The 27,506-nt window shown below is 44.4% G+C and overlaps 1 protein-coding gene across 1 annotated transcript in view; it reads left to right on the top strand.

Moving 5' to 3' along the window:
* Window positions 1–11,620, top strand: part of LOC311115918 (speckle-type POZ protein-like) — a gene marked incomplete at its 5' end in the record, with an annotated part of 44,459 nt that extends 32,839 nt beyond the window's left edge. Inside the window, 4 exons of the mRNA XM_084191042.1 lie at window positions 522–577; window positions 2,059–2,181; window positions 8,548–8,690; window positions 10,656–11,620. Of these exons, the coding sequence (XP_084047168.1) occupies window positions 522–577; window positions 2,059–2,181; window positions 8,548–8,690; window positions 10,656–10,800 (467 nt within the window). The remainder of the gene's footprint in view (window positions 1–521; window positions 578–2,058; window positions 2,182–8,547; window positions 8,691–10,655) is intronic.
* Between the last annotated feature and the right edge of the window lie 15,886 nt (window positions 11,621–27,506).

The raw sequence follows: 27,506 nt of genomic DNA on the forward strand, positions 1-27,506 counted from the left end.
ATCATGGCCCTGCTAGTCTTCAGTGAGAACTGGTGCTGCTTGTCAAACTCACTGAAGAGGGCTTCATTAGGCCTAGGCAATAGCAGCAGCAGGACGGTGTGTACAGGAGGATTTTATTTCTTTCCACTGCCTCTGTGGCAGACAGACAGATGGGAGACTTTGGGGGTGTTTAGCACATCAGCCAACTAAACTATTCTATCTCTTGCTCTCTCCTCCTCCCATTCTCCCTCTCTCCCTCTCTCTCTCGCTCTCCCTCCCATCCATGTACAAATTGCCTCGATTAACCTGTACCCCCGCACATTGACTCAGTACCGGTACCCCATGCATATAGCCTCTATTGTTATTTTGTGTTACTCTTTATTTTTTTAACATTATTTTATTTAGTAAATATTTTCTTTACTCTATTTCTTCAACTGCATTGTTGGTTAAGGGCTTGTAAGTAAGCATTTCACTGTAAGGTCTACACCTGTTGTATTCGGCGCATGTGACAAATCAAATCTAATGTCTCTCTCATCCCCCAGCCCGATCACCAGTGTTCAGTGCCATGTTTGAGCATGAGATGGAGGAGAGCAAGAAGGTGAGTGAGTGTTGGAGACAGTGTTGTGACCTGAACACTCATGTGTCTCGGTGGGGAGGATTTTCACATATCTTTCTCTCTGTTGCATCATCACTAGTTCAGACAGGGATGTGTCTACACGGTTACTGTACCCTTCCAGAATGTTGCATCTGTCTGCATGGAGTTGGCAGGCTCACTATAAGAGCTGTAACTGTAGGATTTGTGGGAGTTTGACCAAAATAGATCCTTGCTAGGTATATGTTTGAGTGTTGCTTATTATTGTGTGTGTGTGCATGAGTGAGAGCCCCGTGTCATGGTGGGTCCTGCTCATCTGATAGGGAAGTGGTGAGATTGAACCTCAGTGATTTAGAGGCCGTGTCAGCGGAATATTGAATGCATGCCCCGCTCAAATGGGGAAATTATAAAGCACACAGCTAGGAAATGCATCTTAATTGCTATTTAAGTTGGCGTCTTCATCAGGGAGAGGGATATGTCTCCATATGATAGAGAAAACAGATAGATTCAACAGTCTATAGAGGGAGGATGAATGAGTTTGTAAAGAAACACACTAATAGCCAAGCTGTGTGCCTGTTTGTGTGTGTTGGTAGACTCTGTGTGTGTCTGTGATGAGGTGAGTGTGTGCCTATAGACCATAAAAGATCACGTGTGAACTCTCTGTACAGCATGAGTGTTTGTGTTTGTTGGTGATAAACAAACACGTATGTGTTTGTCTGTGCTAATGTGTAATCGGGTGATTTGTAGTGTGCTGTTTTGTTGTTAGTGTCCAGAGTGGAACATTAATGTGCTATGAGCTGTCTGTATACCCGGCCTGACCCCGCTGAAATACCTCAGGTCGCCGTGGCGAAAAGGGTTCAGGTTACCGTTACCGTGCCGACGAGCGATAAAGAGCGTCTGCCGTTGGCTGCAGGCACCGTGCGTTGGAAACGAATGCTCCGGATTAATTCCAGGAATCGACTGGGGGAAAAAATATATATCTCAAATGTTGTTTTCAATTTTGGGGTTGAACGTGTTCAGACTGTTTCAGAGGTGTTTTGGTGTGCTCGTCTGCTCACAACTATTTGGTGTGTGTGTGTTTTATGGGGTTAGACATGGTGGGTTTGTGACATGAATGATACAGTAGATGGTAAAATTAGCTATACTGAACAAAAATATAAACACAATAATTTCAACAATTTTTACAGAGTTACAGTTCATAAAAGGAAATCGGTCAATTTAAATAAATTCATTAGGCCCTAATCTATGGATTTCACATGACTGGGCAGGGGCGCAGCCATGGGTGGGCCTGGCTCTCAAGTGGGTGGGCCTATGCCCTCCCAGGCCCAGACAAACATGATGAGTTTTTCCCCACAAAAGGGCTTTATTGCAGACAAATACTCCTCAGCATATAGGCTCTGAGCACTGACCTGGGTCTGTTCTCTTCTTCTCTCCTCTCTTCTTCCTCCCTCTCTTCTGCTCTCCCTCCTTCTCTTCTCCTCCTCCAGAACCGTGTGGAGATCAACGATGTGGAGCCCGAGGTGTTCAAAGAGATGATGTGCTTCATCTACACGGGCAAAGCCCCCAACCTGGACAAGATGGCTGACGACCTGCTGGCTGCAGCTGACAAGGTTAGTGTGGGTGGTGGAGGAATGAGGAGGTGTGTGTATACCGTATCTGATATCATATTTTATGGATGAGTGATTGAGTATATCATATGTTATAACGTTCCCTTACGTTTGTTATGTTCATGTGTGTGAGGTGTATGTGATGCTATGTGTACCATATGTAGTGGTCCTGTGTGTGGTGCAGAATGATGGTACCATATGTAGTGGTCCTGTGTGTGGTGCAGAATGATGGTACCATATGTAGTGGTCCTGTGTGTGGTGCAGAATGATGGTACCATATGTAGTGGTCATGTGTGTGGTGCAGAATGATGGTACCATATGTAGTGGTCCTGTGTGTGGTGCAGAATGATGGTACCATATGTAGTGGTCCTGTGTGTGGTGCAGAATGATGGTACCATATGTAGTGGTCATGTGTGCAGAATGATGCTATATACCGTGTAGTAGTCCTGTGTGCAGAATGATGGTACCATATGTAGTGGTCCTGTGTGCAGAATGATGGTACCATATGTAGTGGTCCTGTATGCAGAATGATGCTATGTACCATATGTAGTGGTCCTGTGTGTGGTGCAGAATGATGCTATGTACCATATGTAGTGGTCCTGTATGTGGTGCAGAATTATGCTACAGTGGGGAGAACAAGTATTTAATACACTGCCGATTTTGCAGGTTTTCCTACTTACAAAGCATGTAGAGGTCTGTAATTTTTATCATAGGTACACTTCAACTGTGAGAGATGGAATCTAAAACAAAAATCCAGAAAATCACATTGTATGATTTTTAAGTAATTAATTTGCATTTTATTGCATGACATAACTATTTGATACATCAGAAAAGCAGAACTTAATATTTGGTACAGAAACCTTTGTTTGCAATTACAGAGATCATACGTTTCCTGTAGGTCTTGACCAGGTTTGCACACACTGCAGCAGGGATTTTGGCCCACAATACGGACTTTCAGCTCCCTCCAAAGATGTTCTATTGGGTTCAGGTCTGGAGACTGGCTAGGCCACTCCAGGACCTTGAGATGCTTCTTACGGAGCCACTCCTTAGTTGCCCTGTTTGTGTGTTTCGGGTCGTTGTCATGCTGGAAGACCCAGCCACGACCCATCTTCAATGCTCTTACTGAGGGAAGGAGGTTGTTGGCCAAGATCTCGCGATACATGGCCCCATCCATCCTCCCCTCAATACGGTGCAGTCGTCCTGTCCCCTTTGCAGAAAAGCATCCCCAAAGAATGATGTTTCCACCTCCATGCTTCACGGTTGGGATGGTGTTCTTGGGGTTGTACTCATCCTTCTTCTTCCTCCAAACACGGCGAGTGGAGTTTAGACCAAAAAGCTCTATTCTTGTCTCATCAGACCACATGACCTTCTCCCATTCCTCCTCTGGATCATCCAGATGGTCATTGGCAAACTTCAGACGGGCCTGGACATGCGCTGGCTTGAGCAGAGGGACCTTGCGTGCGCTGCGGGATTTTAATCCATGACGGCGTAGTGTGTTACTAATGGTTTTCTTTGAGACTGTGGTCCCAGCTCTCTTCAGGTCATTGACCGGGTCCTGCCGTGTAGTTCTGGGCTGATCCCTCACCTTCCTCATGATCATTGATGCCCCACGAGGTGAGATCTTGCATGGAGCCCCAGACCGAGGGTGATTGACCGTCATCTTGAACTTCTTCCATTTTCTAATAATTGCGTCAACAGTTGTTGCCTTCTCACCAAGCTGCTTGCCTATTGTCCTGTAGCCCATCCCAGCCTTGTGCAGGTCTACAATTTTATCCCTGATGTCCTTACACAGCTCTCTGGTCTTGGCCATTGTGGAGAGGTTGGAGTCTGTTTGATTGAGTGTGTGGACATGTGTCTTTTATACAGGTAACGAGTTCAAACAGGTGCAGTTAATACAGGTAATGAGTGGAGAACAGGAGGGCTTCTTAAAGAAAAACTAACAGGTCTGTGAGAGCCGGAATTCTTACTGGTTGGTAGGTGATCAAATACTTATGTCATGCAATAAAATGCAAATTAATTACTTAAAAATCATACAATGTGATTTTCTGGATTTTTTAGATTCCGTCTCTCACAGTTGAAGTGTACCTAGGATAAAAATTACAGACCTCTACATGCTTTGTAAGTAGGAAAACCTGCAAAATCGGCAGTGTATCAAATACTTGTTCTCCCCACTGTATGTACCATATGTGGTGGTTCTGTGTGCAGAAGGATGCTATGTCTGTGTGAGGTGTATGTGACTCAGTGTGTGTTGTGAAATCTAACTGACTTTTTATGGAGTTCAATTTCTACCAAAAATAAATTAACTGAATGTGGCAGAATTCAACCTCCATAAATTCCTCGGTTTTCTGTCAACATTTTTGAATAATTGCTAGGACCTCAGATCTGTTGAAGCGGGCGCGCGCACACACACACACACACACACACACACACACACACACACACACACACACATTGTTTGTGTTAAGTGCTGCCCTTCGCTCCTCAAGGATTCCTATTGTGACACTCCCTCGTCTTCACTCTGCATTCATCCACTCCTCCTCTCTCCTTCCATTAATTTCCTTCCCTCTCTTTTCTCATGCAGTGTGTGTGTGTGATTTATTTAATAAAGGTGCATGTGTGTAACTCTGTAGGCAGCTGCTGGAATAAGAGGAGGCCAAGGCCAAGTCTCACTAAGGTCCTTACCCCTCTGATGCTATCCCAGCAGCCTCTCTGGCAATAGTACAGCTCTTATGTAATCCACACACACACACACCTGAATCGCCAGCCTCAGTCCTCCTGGCCGCAATCTGAAGATTAGCAATGTTGTGGAGCTTTGTGTGTGTGTGGGTACGTACACTATACAGTGCTTTTGGAAAGTATTCAGACTTTCCAAAAGTATTCAGACCCTTGACTTATTCCACATTCTGTTACGTTACAGCCTTATTCTAAAATGGGTTAAATTGTTTTTTCCCCCTCATCAATATACACACAATACCCCATAATGACAAAGCAAAAGCAGGTTTTTAGAAATGTTTCCATATTTATTCAAAAGATTAATAATGAAATATGACATTTACATTATTCAGACCCTTTACTCAGTACTTTGTTGAAGCATCTTTGGCAATGATTACAGCCTCGAGTCTTCTTTGGTATGACGCTACCAGCTTGTCACACCTGTATTTGGGGAGTTTCTCCCAGTCTTCTCTGCAGATCCTCTCAAGCTCTGTCAGGTTGGATGGGGTGCGCCGCTGCACAGCTATTTTCAGGTCTCTCCAGAGATGTTCGATCAGGTTCAAGTCTGTGCTCTGGCTGGGCCACTCAAGGACATTCAGAGACTTGTCCTGAAGCCACTCCTGTGTTGTCTTGGCTGTGTGCTTAGGGTCGTTGTCCTGTTGGAAGGTGAACCTTCGCCCCAGTCTGAGGTCCTTAGCGCTCTGGAGCAGGTTTTAATCAAGGATCTCTCTGTACTTTGCTCCGTTCATCTTTCCCTCGATCCTGACTAGTCTCCCAGTCCCTGCCGCTGAAATACATCCCCACAGCATGATGGTGCCACCACCATGCTTCACCGTAGGGATGGTGCCAGGTTTCCTCCAGACGTGACAATTGGCATTCAGGCCAACGAGTTCAATCTTGGTTTCATCAGACGAGAGAATCTTGTTTCTCTTGGTCTGAGAATCCTTTAGGTGCCTTTTGGCAAACTCCAAACTGGCTGTCATGTGCCTTTTACTGAGGAGTGGCTTCCGTCTGGCCACTCTACCATAAAGGTCTGATTGGTCGAGTGCTGCAGAGATGGTTGTCCTGGGTTTGGCGGATGCCAGGAGAACGCGATCTGCCCCAATGCATAGTGCCAGCTGTAAAGTTTGGTGGAGGTGGAATAATGGTCTGGGGCTGTTTTTCATGGTTCGGGATAGGCCCCTTAGTTCCAGTGAAGGGAAATCTTAACGCTACAGCATGCAAAGACATTCTAAACGATTCTGTGCTTCCAACTTTGTGGCAACAGTTTGTGGAAGGCACTTTCCTGTTTCAGCATGACAATGCACAAAGCGAGGTTCATACAAAAATGTTTTGTCGAGATCAGTGTGGAAGAACTTGACTGGCCTGCACAGAGCCCTGACCTCAACCCCATTGAACACCTTTGGGATGAATTGGAACGCTGACTGCGAGCCAGGCCTAATCGCCCAACATCGGTGCCCGACCTCACTAATGCTCTTGTGGCTGAATGGAAGCAAGTCCCCGCAGCAATGTTCCAACATCTAGTGGAAAGCTTTCCCAGAAGAGTGGAGGCTGTTATAGCAGCAAAGGGGGGACCAACTCCATATTAATGCCCATGGTTTTGGAATGATATGTGTGACGTGCAAGTGTCTACATACTTTTGGTAATGTAATGTACAATTTCAGAGAGGCCTGTAATTTTCATCATAGGTACACGTCAACTATGACAGACAAAATGAGAAAAAAAAATCCAGAAAATCACATTGTAGGATTTTTAATGAATTTATTTGCAAATTATGGTGGAAAATAAGTATTTGGTCAATAACAAAAGTTTCTCAATACTTTGTTATATACCCTTTGTTGGCAATGACACAGGTCAAACGTTTTCTGTAAGTCTTCACAAGGTTTTCACACACTGTTGCTGGTATTTTGGCCCATTCCTCCATGCAGATCTCCTCTAGAGCAGTGATGTTTTGGGGCTGTCGCTGGGCAACACAGACTTTCAACTCCCTCCCAAAGATTTTCTATGGGGTTGAGATCTGGAGACTGGCTAGGCCACTCCAGGACCTTGAAATGCTTCTTACGAAGCCACTCCTCCGTTGCCCGGGCGGTGTGTTTGGGATCATTGTCATGCTGAAAGACCCAGCCACGTTTCATCTTCAATGCCCTTGCTGATGGAAGGAGGTTTTCACTCAAAATCTCACGATACATGGCCCCATTCATTCTTTCCTTTACACGGATCAGTCGTCCTGGTCCCTTTGCAGAAAAACAGCCCCAAAGCATGATGTTTCCACCCCCATGCTTCACAGTAGGTATGGTGTTCTTTGGATGCAACTCAGCATTCTTTGTCCTCCAAACACGACGAGTTGAGTTTTTACCAAAAAAAGTTATATTTTGGTTTCATCTGACCATATGACATTCTCCCAATCCTCTTCTGGATCATCCAAATGCACTCTAGCAAATTTCAGACGGGCCTGGACATGTACTGGCTTAAGCAGGGGGACACGTCTGGCACTGCAGGATTTGAGTCCCTGGCGGCGTAGTGTGTTACTGATGGAAGGCTTTGTTACTTTGGTCCCAGCTCTCTGCAGGTCATTCACTAGGTCCCCCCGTGTGGGTCTAGGATTTTTGCTCACCGTTCTTGTGATCATTTTGACCCCACGGGGTGAGATCTTGCGTGGAGCCCCAGATCGAGGGAGATTATCAGTGGTCTTGTATGTCTTCCATTTCCTAATAATTGCTCCCACAGTTGATTTCTTCAAACCAAGCTGCTTACTTATTGCAGATTCAGTCTTCCAAGCCTGGTGCAGGTCTACAATTTTGTTTCTGGTGTCCTTTGACAGCTCTTTGGTCTTGGCCATAGTGGAGTTTGGAGTGTGACTGTTTGAGGTTGTGGACAGGTGTCTTTTATACTGATAACAAGTTCAAACAGGTGCCATTAATACAGGTAACGAGTGGAGGACAGAGGAGCCTCTTAAAGAAGAAGTTACAGGTCTGTGAGAGCCAGAAATCTTGCTTGTTTGTAGGTGACCAAATACTTATTTTCCACCATAATTTGCAAATAAATTCATTAAAAATCCTACAATGTGATTTTTTCCCCTCAATTTGTCTGTCATAGTTGACGTGTACCTATGATGAAAATTACAGGCCTCTCTCATCTTTTTAAGTGGGAGAACTTGCACAATTGGTGGCTGACTAAATACTTTTTTCCCCCACTGTATATGTGGTGTGCCCATTTGCACGCAAGGACACACTCACCTATCTGTTAGTGTGTAGACGGTGGCCAGGCCTTTTGTGAGTGACTTTCTGCCTCAGAGTTGTGTGCATTTGTCTACACTGTGGGTGTTCTGTACCATGGTGTATTGAGTTGGACACCCAGGGCTTAACAGGATGTCAGATAAATCACCTTTCAGTGTTTACACACTACCATGATCTCTGCTCTATCTCTCTCCCTGGTTCCTGCGCTCCGCTCCTCTCCTCCACCTCCACCACTCACTGTCATCACTCCTTTTCAAACCCTCTCTCCCTCTCTCTCAAAGTCAAACTAGCTTCATTGACGTGACAGGAGCAATTTGATGTTACGAAAGCATTACACAGTCCAACATTTCCTATTGTAAATGGTGATAGATAGCAAGTACAAATAAATGAGTTCTCTCTCCCCCCCATCTCTCTATGTCAGTATGCTCTGGAGAGGCTCAAGGTGATGTGTGAGGATGCTCTGTGCACCAGTCTGTCTGTGGAGAACACTGCAGAGATCCTCATCCTGGCAGACCTGCACAGTGCCGACCAGCTCAAAACACAGGCTGTGGACTTCATCAACTAGTGAGTGGCACACACACACATACACACACACTGCACCCCTCTCTCATTCTATACTCCTCACTCAAACACACTCACCGTTACTGTACCCCTCACTCAAAACACTCACTATATACCTAACACACACGCACACAGTAACTCTGTCAGACAGTCTTTGGCATTTGAACAGAAATATTGTCATTAATTTTCACTGGGAGCTCGATTACTCTTTTTGGAAATAGCATTTTACTTCTCAGACCAATTTTATGCCATATGAACAGGGGCAATTTAGCAGAAAACATGTTTTGACAAATCTGAACTTGTTTGTCAGGGATTAAAGGGATACTTTGGGATTTTGGCAATGAGGCCCTTTATCTACTTCCCCAGAGTCAGATGAATTTGTGGATACCATTGTTAGATCGCTGTGTCCAGTATGAAGGAAGTTAGAGGTAGCATGCTAGCAGATACCTATAGACTTCCAGGCATTGCGCTAATGCTAGTTAGCATTGGCTCGCAAAACCACCTCTAGCTTCCTTCATACTGGACACAGAGACGTAAAAATGGTGTCCACGATTTCATCTGACTTTGGGGAAGTAGATAAAGGACCTCATTGCCAAAGTCCCGAAGTATCCCTTTAACTAGAGCGATTCTCTGACAGAGGCCATAAACGGCATTAGGTTGCTCCTCAATGTGCTGGTTGTTTATGATTCGTCAACATTAATGTGAACATTACATTACTGTTCCCTTTAGTCAACACTGACGAAGGCCATCCATTGAACTTGCCATACAAATAAAGGCATTTTAATTAATTATATGAAGAGGGACTTGGTCCTCCTTTCTTTTTGATGACTAAGATCTATATTATTTACTCCCTTCAGTCCCTACCCCTGCACACATCCACTCTCTTTTCTTTCTCTATCTTTGAGTCGGTTTTTCCTTTCTCAGTCACTCTCTCCCCCGTTACCTCACGCTCCAACCTCAATGTCTCCTACTCCTCTGTCCTCTTCTCCTCTCTCCTCTCTCTCTCTCTCTCTCTCTCTCTCTCTCTCTCTCTCTCTCTCTCTCTCTCTCTCTCTCTCTCTCTCTCTCTCTCTCTCTCTCTCTCTCCTAATCCTGGTCATTAATTATGGTTATGGGTTTTATGACATTTTAATTTGTGACAGTATTGTTGTTGTGGAAATTGACCACGGGGGACTCTGGCTTGCAAAGCGCTATCAACCATCCTCCCTCGGACAACATCGATAACAACTAAAATCAATAAAAGAGGACGAATATAGAAAATAAACTACAAAGTGTAACCAATAAACCCCAGACCACCCTCCCCTCGGCCAACCTCTAGACCCCCCCGCCGCCCTGCCATCAACACCACAGTTAGCCCCCACCTATCTTCTCCTCCCTCCCTCCCTCCTCTCACCTTCTCCTTCATCTCCCCCTCCCTTCTCTCTCCCTCCTCTCCTCTCCCCCAGTCCCCTGGGCATGGCCTGCTCTCCAGCTGTGGCTGCTCTCTCAGTGCCCTTTGCTGGTCTGCTACCCCAGGCACAGCTCATAGCTCACAGCTCATTGGCCGTTAGAGGGAGCAGGGGGTTCATGTCCCTACCAGGGAACTGGGTCAGAGGTGGGCTGGATGTCTGGGAGGTATGCTCCTAGACACACAGACACACACTTTCATTAACACACACTAATACACATAACAAATGTCATGAAAGGCCATGTATGTGTGTGCGTGATAGTGCAGTACAGCACCCTGAGGGTGTGAGGAGGCTGGGGATTCCCACAGGGCCTAGTGGTGTGCAGTCTGTCAGGCCTGTGGAGGATGGAGGGGCCAGGAGAGGGACAGTGCTAATATCTCTCCTTCTCGCGCTCTGCCTCACTCTTTCCTCCTCGCCTTCTGACTTTTTTCTCTTTGTCTCTCCCTCCCTCTCTCTCTCCCCCTCCCACCTCTCTCTCTCCATCTCCCTCCCTCCCCCCTCTCTCTCTCGCTCTCTCTAGCCATGCTGCTGAGGTGATGGAGACGTCTGGCTGGAAGTCCATGGTGGCATCCCACCCCCACCTGGTGGCTGAGGCCTATCGCTCCCTGGCCTCGGCCCAGTGCCCCTTCCTGGGCCCCCCACGCAAACGCCTCAAACAGTCCTAGTGTCCCTGGATCCCTTGCCCAGCTCTGCTCTGCCCTGGGACCACAGAGGGCCCTACTCTGATCTCCTCCTCCTCCAGGCCTTCTCCAGAACCTAGAGACGCCCAGATTGATACCAGAGCTCCTCCCTCCCTCCTCCCTCAGCTGAAAAGACAGGGGGGATGGTATGGATTTGGTACAAAGACGATGACAAAGGGATGATCCACCCTTATAACTGTTATCAACTGAATATGGACATTGACCAGTGACTGCCTTGTCTTACCCTGTACACCTGTAGAGAACAGAGTGTTTGGGTAGAGAGGGAGGGAGGGAGGTAGAAGTTGTAAATTGTTTTTGTTTTTTTACATTTAATTTTTTTAAAGACCTCCTTTCTTGTAGCATTGTGTTAAAAGCCAAGCTTTATGTATGAAATCAGAAAAACAAACAAAAAAGACAATGGTTGAAGAGACAGTTTTGGGTAATGAGGAAGTGCCACCATGTCCCCTCCATCTTCCCTGAGCAGAAAAACACCCCTGTAGTTCATGTTTGACATCCATCTTGTACAAAAGAAGAACATTGAAGCATTTTTCTCGCCGAAGGGCAAAAAGAAAAGTGATTTTTGCAAGAAACAAGATGGAGATGAACACGTTTTAATGTTCAAAATGTCCAACCTTTTTCTCTAAGAAAAATGACACACCAAAAAAAACAACACTGTTTTTACTCCAACCCTTTCAGGACTACTTTCCTCATTGGTGGAATTAGAATTCACTCCTACATGACTGTCACAACACAAACAAATGTTTAGTCTCTCAACTCAACATAAAATACAGCTATTTTGCATTGTAAAAGCCTTGTTGTCTTTCAATATCTACTGAGTTCTCATTAGTGTGTGTGTGTGTGGTGACCATGTCTGCCAACGATTGACTGGTTAAACACCTGTTTGAAACTGCTGCACTCAGCCCTATTTACATCTCATCCACACATGATCAAAGTCTCTACTTGATGTTAAATCCCCTACACACACATCTTCCTACTGTGCTGTAACTGCCAGGATACCTCTGGTGTATAACCTTCCTATTGGCACTGTCAGTTCTAGTTGTGTTTGACTTGGTCTTAGTGTGCTTCCTCTCTGTGAGTACAGATGTAATCTCCTCGGTCCTCTGGGCTAATGGTATGTATTTTAAAAGGATTTGTCTCTGTTGACTGAGGTTGTAGCCCAGAAGGACTCCTATCAGGACTCCTATCAGCACTCCCATCACCCTGAAGTCTGTAGAGAAGCTGTTTCCACACCACAGTCTATCAGTCATCATCTGCCAGGTGTCCCAGCTACCTCTGTCCATTAGCTTACACACCGTCCAGACTACAGTAGCTACGATTGTGCCCCAAATGGTACCCTATTCCATGTTTAGTACACTACTCGTGACTATGGCTCATTCCTATATGGGGAATAGGGGGCCATTTGGGACGCAGCCTACATCTCTTTCAGGATAGGATGGAGTGATCCCTGGTATTAGGGGTGTAGAGAGGAGCATGTAGGAGATGGACATCTGAGTGGTCACAGGCAGGGCTAGCCTAGTGGGAGGGAAAGGGGGGGGAGAGAGTGCAGAGGGTCAGCTAACTTGGGGGTATGGGGTTTAGAGGCCAGAGAGAAGACAATATGACATTCTGATATAGTACTGTTTGCATAACATTCTGATATAGTACTGTTTGCACAACAGGCTCTGAGTATGCCTTCCAGACACTACAACGATGGCAGAGACTGCCGTCAAGATCAAGGTGTGTGTGTGTGTGTGTGTACATGTGGGTGTCATCACGAACCACATTAATGAGTATTTCTATACATATGGTTTAGTCACACTTCCTCTTACTAAGCTTTGTCCTTGGAATTGTTGTTAGTTCTCCTTTATAATACCAACAAGACTGTCTTTGAGGAGAGAAAAGTCTGGAATTCATCTGAGCTGGCTTCTTTACATTACATACTCATGTCCTAGCTTCCCTTGAGTCTATGTAACGTGTGTGTGTGTGTGTGTGTAGGCGCTGTACGCGGATGAGAACGTCGGGGAGAGATAGAGGGATAGATGTGGAGAGGCGTGTGCTATTGTCATGCATGCTGTGTAAGTCTGTCGCTCTCTCCCTCCTTCCCCTCCTCCCTCTTTCCCATGCCACCCCATCACTCACTCTCTCTTTATGGGAGTGTGAGATGAGCCGGCAGGTCAGTGCTGTAAACTGGGTGACAAGCTCTGTGTCAACCCGCCACAGCTAAAGATGAGGAGGAGCCGGCCTTACGATTGATGTCCGCTGCTCTGCTCCGCTCTGCCCTGCAGCAGGAAGAAGAGGGAGAGGGAGGGGAGGAGGGAGAGGAGGAGGGGAGGGGAGGAGAGGAAAAAGGAGGGAGGAGGAGGAGGAGGAGGGGAGGGAGGAGGGGAGGAAAAAGGAGGGAGGAGGAGGAGGGGAGGAAAAAGGAGGGAGGGGATGGGAGGAAAAGGAGGAGAGGAGGAGGGGAGGGGAGGAGAGGAAAAAGGAGGGAGGAGGAGGAGGGGAGGAAAAAGGAGGGAGGAGGAGGAGGGGAGGGAGGAGGAGGGGAGGAAAAAGGAGGGAGGAGGAGGGGAGGAAAAAGGAGGGGGGAGGAGAGGGAGAGCGAGAGGAGGGGGGAGTTTAGGAGGGGAGTGGTTGTGAAAGGGAAGGCTTTGGTTTTCCAGACAGCAGTGTAAACCCTGACAACTCCAATGGCAAAGCCTGGAGATGGATTATAAACATGCACACGCTCGTCTGCCCCCAATGTGTTCACATACGTACACTCAGCATATCTACTAATATACTGTAAACACTACTAATGTCGCATCCACATGGCTGATATTTTCAATAGCATACTATTGATACAACATTATACTATTGTACAACACTGTCTGTACACTCACCAATCAATGTATACAAGGTCATATCATATCCCTTTGGTCTATTTCTGTACAGTATGTAACAGGCTTCACTGTACTGCTGAGCGGTATTGTTTCCTCTCCCACAACATGCTTGATCTCGTGCTCCCTGCCACACCAACACATCTACCTCGCCGCCATGCTTGACAACATACTAACCAGTTGTGCCACTGAAAAATATGATTAAATGGCGCCATTTCAAGCTGTGGGTGACTATCCGGTACGATCTGACTCTGTTACACATACATACACATTACAACGCGTATGATAAGTCCTCTACTCCATGAACCCTGCCTCTCCTGTGACAAGTGAAAAAAAACTGAGGCCTCATGGGAGAGATGGAAGAGGAGACAGATGGGATAATAGCTAGATGAAGAGAGGGATGATCAGGTGACAGAGAGATGGGACAAGTCAGATGGAGTGCGAGAAGGAGAACTAGACAGAAAAGGCATTGATCCTCTTGTACAGATCTGTCTGGTTTATTGACGGATCTTGACAAAATAAATCACATAAAACTTTGTTTTGACAACAAACTTTTTCCCATTGTGTCTGTTTAGTTTCGGAGTAAAAAGCAGGTGTTAGGCTGATTCCACCATAGTGCTCTGAGAGGATAGTCTGCAGCATACAGTCACGTTCTCCCCCAGATATGTGAAATGAACCGGCTGCTAACAACGGATGGAGAAATTAGAAAAGGGAATGAATTAGACCAGAGAGTTGAGCGCACACCTACACACCAATACACAAACACACTAACACGTAGACACATACACACACGTACAGACTGAAACACGCACACACACACACATATATAAACTGCTAATTACTTTGTGAGCTCCAATCCATGGTGCGAAGGAGCAGGAGCAATATTGTGCTATTGTGGGTGTTTGCCTGGCTCATAACAACAGACCAGTGAGGGGGAGACAAGCTCATGTATTAAGATAACCCTGAAATGGAATTGTATTTCCCTGGTGGTTCAAACGACTTCTGTGGTTGTGAATTGATAGTGGATGAGATTTGGCTTTAATGAAGCAAGACTTATTATGCACAGTGCAGCAGAGGTAGGTAGGTGGGGTGTGTGAGCGAGAGAGTGTATGTGAGTGTGTGTATGTGTGTATCCCATTTTCAGACTAGGTGCGCTGTTATCAGTGTGTTTGTGTTGCCACAGAGACTTTGTGTTGCTATTATTCAAGTGAGGTTGGAGTGTGTGTCTGAGCGCGGTGATTCATTTGACTTGAAATAATCAAGTGAAAGGGTTTTATTTTCCATGAGTGCCGGGCTCATCCCTGGCTTAATCTTTCTCAAGATCCCCAAAGACGTGTGCGAGTGTGTGTTAATTTGTGTATGCATTTGTGTGTGTATGTGTGTGTTTGTGTGTACCCACTGTTGAGGCAGTGTCACATTCATCTATTTATTAAAATGTTCCCTCCTCCCCTGGCCCGTCCCTAATGAGACCTGTGGAGCAGAGGAGTGATGGAGCTGAACTCTGCCTGGGAGGACAACTCACACCTCGAGGAGAGGAGAGGGAAAGGCAGGTAGGGGGAGAGCAGGAGCGAGGAAAGGGAGCTGGTGGAAGGAAGGAAGATGCACTGTTGGTTAAGACAAGGAGAAGAGGTAGGACAGGGAAGAGGCTGAAAGGCTAGAGGAGTAGATGACGAGAGACTGAGGGAGGCGGAAGAGGATGAGACCAGAAGACAGGTGGGATGAAAGACAGGCAGAGACGGGAGGAAGACAGAGGGAGGACGTGAGAGTGGGGAGGGAGGAGAGGAGTGAGGGAGCACGCTAACACAGAGGGGAAGAGACAGAGTTGGCATGAGCTGGAGGGAAGGAGACAGACAGTGTGTCATGATAGAGTGAGAGATTGAAGCACAGCAAGGGAGGGGGGTTGTCTTGCGAGGGGCCCGGTCCATTTGTTACCAGCGTATGGGTAAATTAAAGGCTTCTCTCAGCCTCGTTAAGCTTGATGCACTGCCCCAGCCATCCTAGCGCAGCGCTGATTAAAATTCATGGTCTGCAGCGGCAGGGCTGGAGGAGCTAGAGGAGTGGGCAGCAGAGCAGGGCTGAGGCTGCACACCTGTCCTCCTGCTGCGGTGCCACAGCAAATGGGCCAAAAGGTCACGCCTCAGCCAGAGGGGTGGGGGAAGGGATGAGGGGAGAGGGAGGTCCTTTGGCTCATTTGTCCATTGTGAGGACAAGTGATTTACAGGTTATACAGAAGCTTGAACTTGCGACTCCTTGTGAGTTATTGGTATAGTTGAAATCCATCTTCTTGGAATAATCAGTTCAGCCACACACTCACACTGGCTAGCACTAAGGCTCACACTCATACCATTGATGCAGGCTTCTCAGAATTATGTCTTCACACACACATACACACACACACACACACACACACACACACACACACACACCTGCCCTCTCCCCCTCTTCCATTCACTCAGTGTATTGAGCCCGTACCTGAGAATGAGCTTGAAAGACAGAGGAAGTGCACTCGTTTAATCTCCTCCTCGTTTCATCTCTCTCTCTCCCTCTCTCTCTCGTCTCTCCTGCTTGCTCATGTTTGTTGCATCAAACTCTTTGATAGTTACAAACACCAAGTGTATAATCTCTGAACAGTTTTGGCGGCTTGGGGGGAAAAAGGAAAATGAGGAAAAAGATTTGAGAAGATTTAACCTGCTTCTGTCTGCCCACCACCTCAGCCCAACCTTCACTCTCCATGTGATCTGTGGCTGCCTGCTGTGCTGTTCTCTGTGAGCTGATGACGGAGGCTAAAAGGAAGGAATTAGGTTAGAACCTTAAACCACTATACTGCTAGTAAACCAACAATAGCTGGGACTAGGATAGAAGACAGATCTATAGATCTGGCACAGTTCCTTATTCAGTTGAAGGACAAGGCATGGATAGTGACAGGATTGGTCTGGAGACAGTGGGCACTTCCCAATTGTCACCCTTTTCCCTTTATAGGGCACTACTTTTGATCAGTGCCCATAGTAGTGCACTATGTAGGGAATAGGGTGCCATTTGGGACACAACCATACTGTTGAAGGGCAAGGCATTGGGTAGCGACAGGAAGTTACTGTACTGTCAGTCCAGCCATGCTGATATATTGTCTCGTTATAGAGGTTTTTAAAGACTTGGCTGTTTGATCTGTGGATTCACCTGGCTGCACACGTTGGGTGGTGTGACAAGCTTTCGTTCATTTGAATTCCTCCATATTTGTCTCGTTCCGCTCTCCCTTCTCTACCCCCCTCCTTTTCTCCCTCTATTGCACCCTTCTTGTTTTTCCTCTCCACCACCTTCCCCTCTCCTGCTTTCTCTTGAACCCCCACTTTGTTTGTTTGCTCCCTCTCTCTCCTACCTCTCCAGCTTCTCTACCCATTCTTGCAAACACTGGTCTATTTCCCCATCTTCCTTCCTTCCTTCCTTCCTTCCTTCCTTCCTTCCTTCCTTCCTTCCTTCCTTCCTTCCTTCCTTTCTTCCTCACGCTCTCTCGCTCTCCCCCCTCTCTACCTCTCCACTATCTCTGTGGTCTGTGGTGCAGGTCCAGAGAGGTATAATTGGGCTGTGCTCTGTTAGAGAGCTGCTGGGAGAGGAGCTTTAATCTTTAGTCTCGCTCAAAATGCAAAGTGAAGGCTGGAGGCTACTTGCTACACCACGGCCGGGATTTTACTCTACTTTACGCACGCACACACACACACACACACACACACACACACACACACACACACACAAATATATACAGACACACACGTGCGCACACATACACACACATATTAAGCATTTCACTATTAGTCTACACCTGTTGTTTACGAAGCATGTGACACATACAATTTTATTTTATTTACATATAAATGCACATACACGAACACACATGCTCAAATGTACATGCACGCACGTACGCACACACACACACGCAGACACTGCTGTATGTCTGTCCAGCTGTCCGTTTTCCATATGTTGTTGGGAGCTATGAATATTGATTAGGTGTTTGTACAGAACATGTCAAAGAAGCCATGTCTCATTTTAAATAAAGCCAAAATCAGACTCAGATCTCATGTCCACACTCAGACCTTAGCTGTACCTTATCCTCAACCATAACAACAACCAGTAAACCACAGTGGGGCTATGGAGGATATAGAGATGTCTTGGTGTTGTGTTGACTGGGTAATGCTATGGAGGATATAGAGACGTCTTGGTGTTGTGTTGACTGGGTAATGCTATGGAGGATATAGAGATGTCTTGGTGTTGTGTTGACTGGGTAATACTATGGAGGATATAGAGACGTCTTGGTGTTGTGTTGACTGGGTAATACTATGGAGGATATAGAGACGTCTTGGTGTTGTGTTGACTGGGTAATGCTATGGAGGATATAGAGATGTCTTGGTGTTGTGTTGACTGGGTAATGCTATGGAGGATATAGAGACGTCTTGGTGTTGTGTTGACTGGGTAATGCTATGGAGGATATAGAGACGTCTTGGTGTTGTGTTGACTGGGTAATGCTATGGAGGATATAGAGACGTCTTGGTGTTGTGTTGACTGGGTAATGCTATGGAGGATATAGAGACGTCTTGGTGTTGTGTTGACTGGGTAATGTGTGTGGAGGTAATTGATTGGAGGCTGTAATTAGTAGTTTTCTTTCATTGATATATCACAGCCCAGTAGAGCCAACAATATCACCTGTTGTTGATGTTATTCTGAGCATGTGTGTTTGCTCTGGTGAGCAGACTAGCTATATTCATCCCTCTCACAACGTGTACCAGCACTGGAGACCTTCTGTCTTCCTTTCAACAGGCGAGGACACAGAACAGTCTGTATTCTTTTTCCTATGCTCATTCACTATCTTCTCCTTTTTTGCGTCCTCCATTTTACCCATCATTCCATCCTTCTTTTCTACTCAGTTTTCTGTCATCCTTTCCTCTCTCTCTTCATTCCTTGCTCCCTTTCTCACCCTCTATTTCTCACTGTCTTTTCTCCCTCTCTCCCTCTCCCTCTCTCCCTCTCCCTCTCCCTCTCCCTCTCTCTCTCTCTCTCTCTCTCTCTCTCTCTCGCTCTTCACTGTTCGTTAGGTCTCAGGTTCTGCCGTTGTCATTTTGGATTAGTGCTGATTCGTCTAATTATTCTAGTTTGAACGCTAAAATGATTTCTTCATTGCTTTTTGGCCATAGTATCAGATGGAAATGTATTTTATCACTTGTTAAGTCACTTGTTAAGTCACTTTGCTAATAGGATAATTATTCTGCTAATCAGCATGTTTCCTTGAGATACTAAAAGTATAAGGATGTTCTGCCACATCTCCAGATTCTTGTCAGATAGTGATAGATTAATTTGTATTTTAAGAATAATGACTAAAGGATTTCACCCCAAATACAGTATAAATGTGTGAACGGTGTTAGAGTTATAATGTAGTGTCAACCCACTAACAGAGGGGGGGAGTTAGAAACTGCTGAGAAAACATTCCAGGGTGAAGGGGACTGAGAAACTGTTTAAAAAAGCCTCCTAAAGGTGGGCCTTTGTGTGTCAAGGGGTATAAAAGCTGTATGTATGTTTTTTGGCGGCAGAGCTCTCCATGATTAAACATGCAGATCATTCTTGCAGGTTGTGGACCTTCATTTAATTCATGATTAAACCAGAGTCTTACACCCTCTGGGAATTATTCAAAGCATTAAGTTTGATTAATTAGAAATAGAAATTCTCGTGACAAATGGTCCTTCGAGCCGGATCTCAAAATACGTCTTTATCGTTCATAAGATTCATCACCGGCCTGTTTATAACCTTAACGTCGAAGGCCAGGTCTATTCTATATGGATGCTATCATCCGCCCGTGCACGGTTTTCGGTGTCCTCAGAACGATAAAGACGTTGACGAGATCTGAAAAAGCATTTAAATCCCAACTGCAAGGATGAGGTCAGTAATTTTTATTCATGGCGTTTGGTGAAATGATTTGGACTTTAAGAATAGTAATTCTTGTGAAGGGCAGAGAATAGTTACCAAAATCTCATAAGGGTATAAAGGAAGGAAGGGGGGTCTGAAAATGACTCTAGGTAAATGGTTACCAAAATAAACTAGTTAATTTTGAGATTGTACGAGATACACTCTTTACAATATAAACAGGAAGGGAGATAATTATCATCGTGTGAGATAGACACATTAAACAAGTCAAGAGTCATAAACAACTGGGGATTTGCTCTAACTCTGTCTATTTCATAAAACGACCTCTTGGTTACGGATAGTGTTAGTAAAAAATCGTATAAGGTTGTATACGTGTGAGACCTAATGATCCATCGAAATACGTGATAATTGTTTCAAGGAAGGGACTAAAATAGGTAGCGTGAGAAAAAATGGTGATCCCATCCGTTTCATGAAACTGGTGTCTTAAAAAACTCTGGGTTACAGGTTGGATCATTTAAATGGTTGATTACAAAAGCAGATCATAAACATTTGCTCAAAAGTCACACCAAATAATAAGTCCCAAAGAAAATGATTCTTGATTGAATTATTACTAAACAGGGGGATTTCTACCATGGGAAATAAATATTCTAAAGAGGTCCGAGAATTAACGGGGGATGAAAGATATATGTTAGGAAGGGATCTAATAAATATGTTTTATGGATCCATTTGGGAGAAGAGGTATGGATTTATTGGGCATCTCGATGTGGAGAAATTAGAGGCTATGATTAGGCAGACGCATATAAACTGTGGAACGGATTTGAAGAAACAGCAAGGGGAGGGGCTAGAGACAGTGGGAGTATGGCTTTCGGAGGCTCGGAAGAGAGAGGAAGGACATAAAATAAAATAAATAGTTAGGCAGAGAAAAAATGAAGTAAAAATTGAGGTTTCAGTGCCTCCCCCAGAGCAGAGGGCAGAAAGGTTATATCGAGTTTTAGCAGAGCAGGCTTGGAAAGAAAGCCCAGATGATAACGTTGTCATGTGTAGGAGAAAATTAGGACTGGTCCCCGCCCCTCCCCCACCATATGACGGCCAAGCCGGAATGTTGGAAGAGGGGGAAGAAGGGAGGCAGAGGAGGGAGGCCAGTAAACAGAAGAAAGAGGGGGAAGTATTACAGAAAGAATTTACAGAACTCAGGGAGAGTAGAGAGGAAATAGGCAGGCTAAGAGTAGAACTGGATAGGGAGAAAGAGTTGAGAAGGGCTAAACACAGAGAGTTGAAGAGATTAGAGAGCTATAATAAATTAGGGAGGCAGAATAGGGGAGGAGATAAGAGGAAGTGCTTTAACTGTAACAAGGAGGGTCATTTTGCCAGAGAGTGTGAGGCCCCGTGTAAATACTGTAACAAAACAGGTCATAACCATCGCGACTGCAGAGATAAAGGAAAGGGCAGTGTCCGGAAAATGACAGTCTATTTTTTGGTTCCACGGGTAAAATGTTTGAAGAAGTGATTTGTGTCGATTTAAGAATTGGCTAAAAACACCACGAAGCGATTATTTGAGAGGTACCTATACATTTCTAACAATATATACGTATGAACTTTCTCACCCAAACGTAGACGTACGTCATGGGTGAGAAAGTAGAGAATATTTACATTTGCATTTTTGGTCATTTAGTAGACGCTCTTTTCCAGAGCGACTTGCAGGAGCAATTGGGGTTGGGTGCCTTGCTCGGGGGCACATCGACAGATTTTTCGCCTGGTCGGCTCGGGGATTGGAACCGGCCATCGACCTCTCAGTTGCTGGCACGGCGCTCTTGGTCACTAAGCTACCTGCCGCTCCATATGAGTTTAAGGTTGTGCCGTTGTTTGATCATGTGATAAGGTTTAATGGGTAATCGGACCATAACTAATGTGGTTATAGAAGTAATGTATAAATAGTAGAGAGCCAATAGAGGGTTCCATTGAACTATTATGGTTTATTGGGCATTTCAATGGCATAAGGTGAAATCTGTGTGTATGAGTGAATTCAACGGCTGGTATGGGTGGTAACCGGATACTACTGAGTATTTGGTTTGGTGATGTTGAATGGAAGATTTGTAGCGTGGTTTGGGTTAAATGGAAAGACTCACTTATTCAACGGGAATAGGTGGAGGGAGAGAGAGTTTTTGTGTTGCTGAATGAGGTGAGAGCTAGTGCGGTTTTCATTTGGTGACGTCACTTGCTCTATGAACTGGAAGTAGTTGCTTTGAAAGAATCGCGGATTTTGTAGAGTGACTGGCAATGTATGTAGAGGGTCCCTGGATCGAACCCAGGTAGGGACAGTGGGTAAAGCTTTCGCATTGGGGCTATGGTCCTAGATTACTACGTGGATTGAGAAATGTGAAAAGTTGAATTAGATAGCTTTAGAAGTATTCTAGAAAGGTCTATGAAAATATGTTACAAGTACGAATGACATTATTTCCTAAGAATGAAGATGATTAGGGCAGGTCCCCGCGCCTCCCCCGTTGTGTAGGAAGGAGCAGGGAGGGGGGGAAGGGGTGAGAGACAGTACATAGTTCAAATGATAGGAATATAATTAAATGTATGCTTATCAACGATAGCAAGTATTTGTTTTATTAATTAGGGCCTAATCAGAGAGAACAGTTAAAGAAATTGAATAGCGAACTGAAATTGCGATAGAACTGTGAAAATTATTTCAGTTGAGGACAAAGGAAAATAATTTATGGTTCTAGTTCCCGGGTAAAAGAGTTGTACTTGCTTGACTAAGATCGAGCAGAAGTTTTAATAGTTGAATGAAAAGCATTTCTTTGACAAAGTCTAATGGTTATTACTTTATTGTATAGGTTGGGTAACACCAGTGGTGTATGAAAATAATTGGTAATTTCTAAAACGATAATCTTTTTATGGTACGCTGAACAATGGGATATAGTTGTGACTATTAGGATGATGGATTGAATAAACATTGGTTATAAGTATGAAGTTATTAAACAATAGGTTTATATTTTAAAAACATCAATGCAACAGGTTGCGATGATCAAATGAATAGAAAGGGGTTATAGGGTTATATTAGAAGGTGTAGTGAACTTAATGAAACGTGGTATTATATAGTGTCTTCCAGGATTGATGGAAGTCTCCTATAGCATTATGTTAAGGGGATGCCTGGAATAAAATATAATGTCTTACTTACACGGAGTGTGATTGTATTGGCTAATGAATGAAATATGACATTTACAGGGGCGAAAGGAACAATAGAAGGGGAGACAGATTTTCCTATGGTGTGGGTAAAATAATTGATAATGGATCATTTGAGATGAGATCACATGGAGCAGATTTAGGGGTTCAATAATCATTGTGAGATTAGTTATGAGGAATTAGATTGATACAAACGATTATTGATGAGTTAGGACTGGGGATATCTGTATCATGTTTTGTGTGTACTTACCATCTTTAGATTACTGATGGTAACTGAAGGTTAACAAAATGTATAACCAGGAGAAAGAGATTAGCTTATCTCATTGGAATGTTGCCCAGGGCTAGGGGGAGCAGTAGTGAAGTTAGGCAGTATTTAGGTCGTAAAAGGGAGCTACCAAATTAAGTGAGGCCTGGCTATTTTTGGTTGTTGTTTTTCAATTGGGTTTTTCAAATAAAAAACAACACACCTAGTATGATGGTTATAAAGGGTTGTTATGTTGAATTTAGGGGGTTTTCAACAGTTCATAGGTGATACGTCTTAAAGGAGCACACACTGTGAGTTTTTCGGTTTTTGACTGAGTTTGGGGTATACATGATTTCTTATGAGAATAAATGTCATGAGGACTTAATGAACACTTGGGATAAGTAACATTTATGTTGAACCATAAAATAACAGAAGAGAGAGAGAGAGCTTTCCCTGAATGAGGGATACCTGTTGCTAGTCAATTGTACTAATCTTGGATTACTTTACGGGATAGAAGTAAGTTGAGATATTATCAAATGTTGTCATTTAAATTTCATTTTTATTATGTTTTAATAAACAACAAGTTGGTATTTGAAACTAAATTAATGCAATGAGCTGCAGTAATCAGAGGAAGGCACAATCTAATGCGAAACAGCAATTTCTTAGATCATTGATTTAGTAATGAGATCAGGAAGATAGTAATAATAGGAAGCTGGATAGGATAATTTAGGATAGGGACTAGCTGTCCAGAAATATTTAGAAGAAACATGGTGATGAGGGAGTTTTTTTAGTGGACTATTAGATATAACTGGGTTAATCACGAACATAGAGTTTTTTTATTCTTTGTTGCTAGGCGGAAGGCTTAGTTGGGTTATTTCAGTGTGTGGGTTAAGTGAAAGGTGACCTAGGGTCGAATTGCTCTCTTACTTAAGTCCTACGGCTGTTTTACGTTATCAGTGAATGAAAGCAGAAGGGAGCCTTTTGCTTCTCTCCTCAAACAGAGAGGAAAAAGCTGCCAGGGTTGAGCAGAGTTCAGGCTAAAACCTTTGTCTCTCCTTTGCTATCTTCTTGATTGATTACAGCATGAAGGGGGGTTTGTGTTAGGTTTGAAAGATTTATGTACGGACCTGTCATGTCCAACCATCAGTCTTCAGGTCAAGCCCGGGAGAGCCGGGGTAGAACAGAGTTTGAACTAAACATGAGTGTTTTTACAAGATAAGGGATTGATTGATTGGATTACTATTGATTCTGAACTGAATGAAAGTCGAATTTAGCCGCCATAAGAGACAAAGGAAGTGGGAGGAGCAATAAAGAAGCATGGGACAGTCTCAAAAATAAATAAGGGATGGCAATTGAATGATAAATTGCCAATATTACCTAAGTGATTGTTTAGGTAGGTGGTAATATTGACACATGAGCAGAACCATGTGTCAAAAGGGGGGAAGATGGTAGTGGTAGGATTAAATAATAAATATACGAAGGAGAGGACAAAATACATTTAAAAAACATTTTTTTTAGGTACAGTCTAGAAAGAGAATACTGATGTGAACGGTATGATTAGAGAGGGGTTAAGGAAAACACACAGGAGAGCAGGAAGAAATGTGGTACAAGGTCTACCGATAGTATTAATGACGATCAGGAGAACTCCAGATGAAGAAGGGTTATTGCCATTGGAGAAGGGATTTGGTAGACCATATAGAATGCCCGAGTTAGGCGGACCGGAGCAGGCAGAAATAGAAATTAAGAGCACCCTAGCAGAAAACGTGAGAAGGTAGTTTATTAACCACACCGGTATGTCAGAGGTTTTGTGCCCCACAGGTGAACTAAAGGAGAAGGTGACCCACTCTATCTAACCAGGTGACTGGTGAGCATCCAGTCCCTAAAGAAGAAAGACTGGAAGCAGGCCTGTTGGGAAGGGCCCTATCAGGTTATATTGGTCACTGACTTTGCCATTAGAATAGCAGAAAGAGCAACCTGGGTCCACGTTACCCACTGCAAAAAGGTAAGAACACATACAAGCACCACTGAACACACGCAGAGTTAGAGAGAAGAACTAGACCAATAGGGTCTGGGGATCACCTCTGTTAACGAAGATCTCCTACCCCGACCTATAATCACTGTAGTGTGTTCTCAGGGTGTGAGTATGGGATAATACCAAGCAGAAAGACTGAGGACAGGAGAGGGTTGGCGGTTTTTGGGAATAGGGGTGACTTGAGCTGCATCATAGTCTCGGCAATGGTCTTGATATGTCAAGATCCACCACCAATTACGCTATGCCCTTACCATTGTTAAGAAGTAAAAGAGAAGAGAAGCGACCCGACATACTGACCGTCAAGGATGAGTGGCCTACAAAATGGGAGTCAGAGAAGGGCAGACTGTAGGATTCAAAATGAATGTTAGGGACGTAGCCAGCGGGTGGGGTACATGTCAATAAACAACTTGGGATTATAAAATCCCATTATATTCGTGTTCGGCCCCCACGGCGGATTGTTCCTAGACTCAAGTGTTTAAACACACTTGGGGACGGGGATATGAGACCGGGCGGGACTGAACATCCAGATGGGGGGTAAAGAGAAACAAAGACATCACCAATTATCAATTGGAGATAGTAGTAATGTGATTGACTTAAGTTCAGAAGCACAGGAGAGAATTCTGAACCTTACAGCCCCTGTAACCGATGGGTGGTGGGCGTGTGCCAGTAAAGGCAGTATAATGCAGAGAATACCAAAAGGGTGGCTAGATACGTGCGCCCTGGTTCTACTGATTCAGCTAGTTAGAATTAGTCACCAGGAACCAAGGAAAGGGTTAAACAGACGTAGGAGGAGTTTTAACAAGAAGGAGAATAGCCCTATTTAAATGGATGCGATTGGGATACCAAGGGGGGTATCGGATGGATACCAAGCTATGAAAGAATTAGGGGAAGGATTTACTACCACGTTCTTTTGGTGGGTGACAATAAACAAAATTGTGGATTGGATTAATTATATCTATTACTACCAACAACGATTTATTGGCCAGACTAGGGATGCAGTAAAAGGGATCTCTGAACAATTATCCGCCATCTCACTCATGACTTAGGAAAAGAGGTTGGCTCTAGATCAGACAGAAAGGGGCGGTGTCTATAGAATGATAAGCCATTGTTGCACATTTATCCCTAACAACACCACACCGGATGGGACAGTCACCAGAGCTCTTGCAGAATGAACTGCACTAAGTGAAGAATGAGCTGAGAACTCAGAAGTTTGTACATCGTGGATAGGGTGGTTTGATGAAATGTTTGGTAAATGGAAAACCATAGGAGCCACCATCTTAGGGGTGGTCAGCGTTTGTATGGGTATTCTTGTATTATGTGGTTGTTGTCTTGTTCCCTGTGTCCGAGGATTGGTGAGTAAGGCGTTGGTGAATGCAGTATCTCAACAAATGATGAGAGATGGACCGACTCCTGACTCTGACCAGGGGAGTGGGAAAAACGATCCTCCAGGCTTGGTGGATGATGAGGATTTTGACCCTGAAAGACTGCAATTGGATGAAATGTTTATTAGTTCTGACGTAATCTCTGAGATTAATCATGCTTGTAAATACATTTATCCTGAGTGTGAAAACATTTAGTCAAAGGGGTGGATTGATAGATTAATTTGTATTTTAAGAATAATGACTAAAGGATTTCACCCCAAATACATTATAAATGTGTGAACGGTGTTAGAGTTATAATGTAGTGTCAACCCACTAACAGAGGGGGGGGAGTTAGAAACTGCTGAGAAAACATTCCAGGGTGAAGGGGACTGAGAAACTGTTTAAAAAAGCCTCCTAAAGGTGGGCGGAGCAAAGTGCCTTTGTGTGTCAAGGGGTATAAAAGCTGTATGTATGTTTTTTGGCGGCAGAGCTCTCCATGATTAAACATACAGGTCATTCTTGCAGGTTGTGGACCTTCGTTTAATTCATGATTAAACCAGAGTCTTACATCCTCTGGGAATTATTCAAAGCATTAAGTTTGATTAATTAGAGATAGAAATTCTCGTGACAGATAGCTAGTGCACGTACAGTACAGGACAGGACAGAACAGGACAGTACAGTACATGCTGTATGGTACAGAATAAAAAGGGGTGAAATATAATTTATTGTCCGTATACACAGTGGGGAGAACAAGTATTTGATACACTGCCGATTTTGCAGGTTTTCCTACTTACAAAGCATGTAGAGGTCTGTAATTTTTATCATAGGTACACTTCAACTGTGAGAGACGGAATCTAAAACAAAAATCAAGAAAATCACATTGAATGATTTTTAAGTAATTAATTTGCATTTTATTGCATGACATAAGTATTTGATCACCTACCAACCAGTAAGAATTCCGGCTCTCACAGACCTGTTAGTTTTTCTTTAAGAAGCCCTCCTGTTCTCCACTCATTACCTGTATTAACTGCACCTGTTTGAACTCGTTACCCGTATAAAAGACACCTGTCCACACACTCAATCAA

Source organism: Coregonus lavaretus, assembly GCF_964263955.1.
Source record: "Coregonus lavaretus genome assembly, contig: HAP1_SCAFFOLD_1048, whole genome shotgun sequence".
In the NCBI taxonomy this organism is placed as follows: Eukaryota; Metazoa; Chordata; class Actinopteri; order Salmoniformes; family Salmonidae; genus Coregonus; species Coregonus lavaretus.